General features: G+C 54.8%; 1 protein-coding gene across 2 annotated transcripts in view; it reads left to right on the forward strand.

The window, feature by feature from the left end:
* Positions 1-329, forward strand: part of RUVBL2 (RuvB like AAA ATPase 2) — a 10421-nt gene extending 10092 nt beyond the window's left edge. Inside the window, exon 14 of one of the 2 annotated variants that reach the window (XR_004495726.1) lies at positions 238-313. Coding sequence is in view for 1 of the 2 variants with exons in the window: in XM_015616654.3 (XP_015472140.1) it covers positions 238-263 (26 nt within the window). In the remaining variant the exon portion in view is untranslated. Of the gene's footprint in view, positions 1-237 lie in introns of both variants that reach the window. The other variant, XM_015616654.3, reaches the window with a different exon arrangement.
* The last annotated feature ends 1372 nt before the right edge of the window (positions 330-1701 follow it).

The following is a 1701-nucleotide window of genomic DNA, read 5'->3' on the forward strand; positions in this document are numbered from 1 at the left end:
TGGAACCAAAGTTGGGGGCAAGGGGGTGAAAGTGGGAGAAATTAGGTGAAAATTAGGGAAATCACACCAAAAAAATGGTAAAATTATGTAAAATAATGGAATTGGGACAAAAATAAGTGGAAATGGGATGGAAATCAGGTGAAAATGGGAGAAAATAGGTAAAAATGAAGGAATTGGGGCAAAAACAGGGCAAAGTTTGGGGACACTGAGCCAGCCCCTTCCCCCTTCTCTCCACAGAGGGTGAATCCATGGAAACGCCGTGACCCCCCCACTTTCCCTCCCCCCCTTTGTACAATAAATGTGATTTGGAGCCAAAAATCTCCCAAAAACTGGGGCAGGGGCAGTGCCTTTATTTGGGGGTTCGGTGGGGTCTTCATCCATCGCTGAACTGGAAGAAGAGGCGCTTTCGTTGGGGGTCTGGGGGGTCCCCGAAATGGGGCACAAAGGGGATCTGGAGGATTTGGGAGAAGCCTTCGGAGAGGTCAGGGGCCACAAAGTGTTTCCTGACGGGGAGGAAATGGGGAAAAACCACCTGAAATTGGGTAAAGTGGGAGGAAAACCAGCGAAAAATGGTAAATCCAACCGAGGTAGAAGAGGAAAAGGGAAAGGAAAAAGCCCACCCAAAATGAGGAAGAGAGTAAAATAGCGAAGAAACCCTCACAGAATCGGGAAGGAGGCAAAAATAGGGAAAACTGAACAGAAAAAAAATAAATAAATTAACGAGGATAAATAATGGAAACGGAAAAAACTCCAAGCCAGCCCCAAATTCCCCCAACCTTCCAAAGCTTCTCCAAACTATCCCAAAACGCCTCAGATGCCCCAAAATCCCCCCCAGAGCCCCTTCAGATCCTTCCCAGCGATTCCCCAAAATGCCCCAGATCCCCCCAAATTCCTCTTGTCCCCCCCCAAAACCCTCCCAGCACCCCCAGACCCCTCTCACTTGTAACTGAACAGAACAGCGTCGGTGACGGGGACGTGGCCGCTCTGTGTCATATCCCGGAACTTTTTGGGGTGAAAAATCCCAAGAAAGGGGTTCACGGGGTGCTGAGGGTTCAACCCCTCGGGAGGAGGCTCAGGACCCCCTCAGACCCCTCCTCACCCTGCAGTTGTGCCGTGCCTGCTCCAGACTGGCCGTGAACTGCAGGCACCGGCACGGCACCGCGGCCTCCCGGGCACAGGACACGAACCTGGGGGCACAGGCCGGGTCAGGGGGTCCCCAAAACAAAGGACCTAAGGCTCAAAACCCCAGAAAAGGGGTGCTGAGGGCTGGGGGGAGCAGTTCCCAGTGCCCTCCCAGTTCCCTCCCAGTTCCCTCCCAGTTTCCAGACTGGCCTTTGCCGCGATTCGGGGTCGGGGTTGGTGTTGTCGACGACGACGGGGTGGCCCCGAGCCAGGGCGGCCGAGCAGGCGGCGACGCAGCGCTGCCACGAGCCCAGCGTGTCCTGGGGGTTACCGGGGGTGTCTCAGGGCTCGCTCCGGGCCAGGCTGCCCCAACAGGCACAGACACAGCGCGGCCGTCAGCCCACAGTGCCCTGGAGCTCACACGGGGGTCAGCAGCTCACTCACCCTGTTCACGTACTCATATCCTGCGGGAATCAGGTGCCGCTTCACAAAAGTGGATTTGCCGGCTGAGGGGAAAAAAAATCTTCCTTTTTCCTCTCATGTTTCCCACAATTTTCCAGTTTTCAACCCTTTTTTCCT

This window comes from Parus major, unplaced genomic scaffold, assembly GCF_001522545.3.
Source record: "Parus major isolate Abel unplaced genomic scaffold, Parus_major1.1 Scaffold582, whole genome shotgun sequence".
Lineage (NCBI taxonomy): Eukaryota > Metazoa > Chordata > Aves > Passeriformes > Paridae > Parus > Parus major.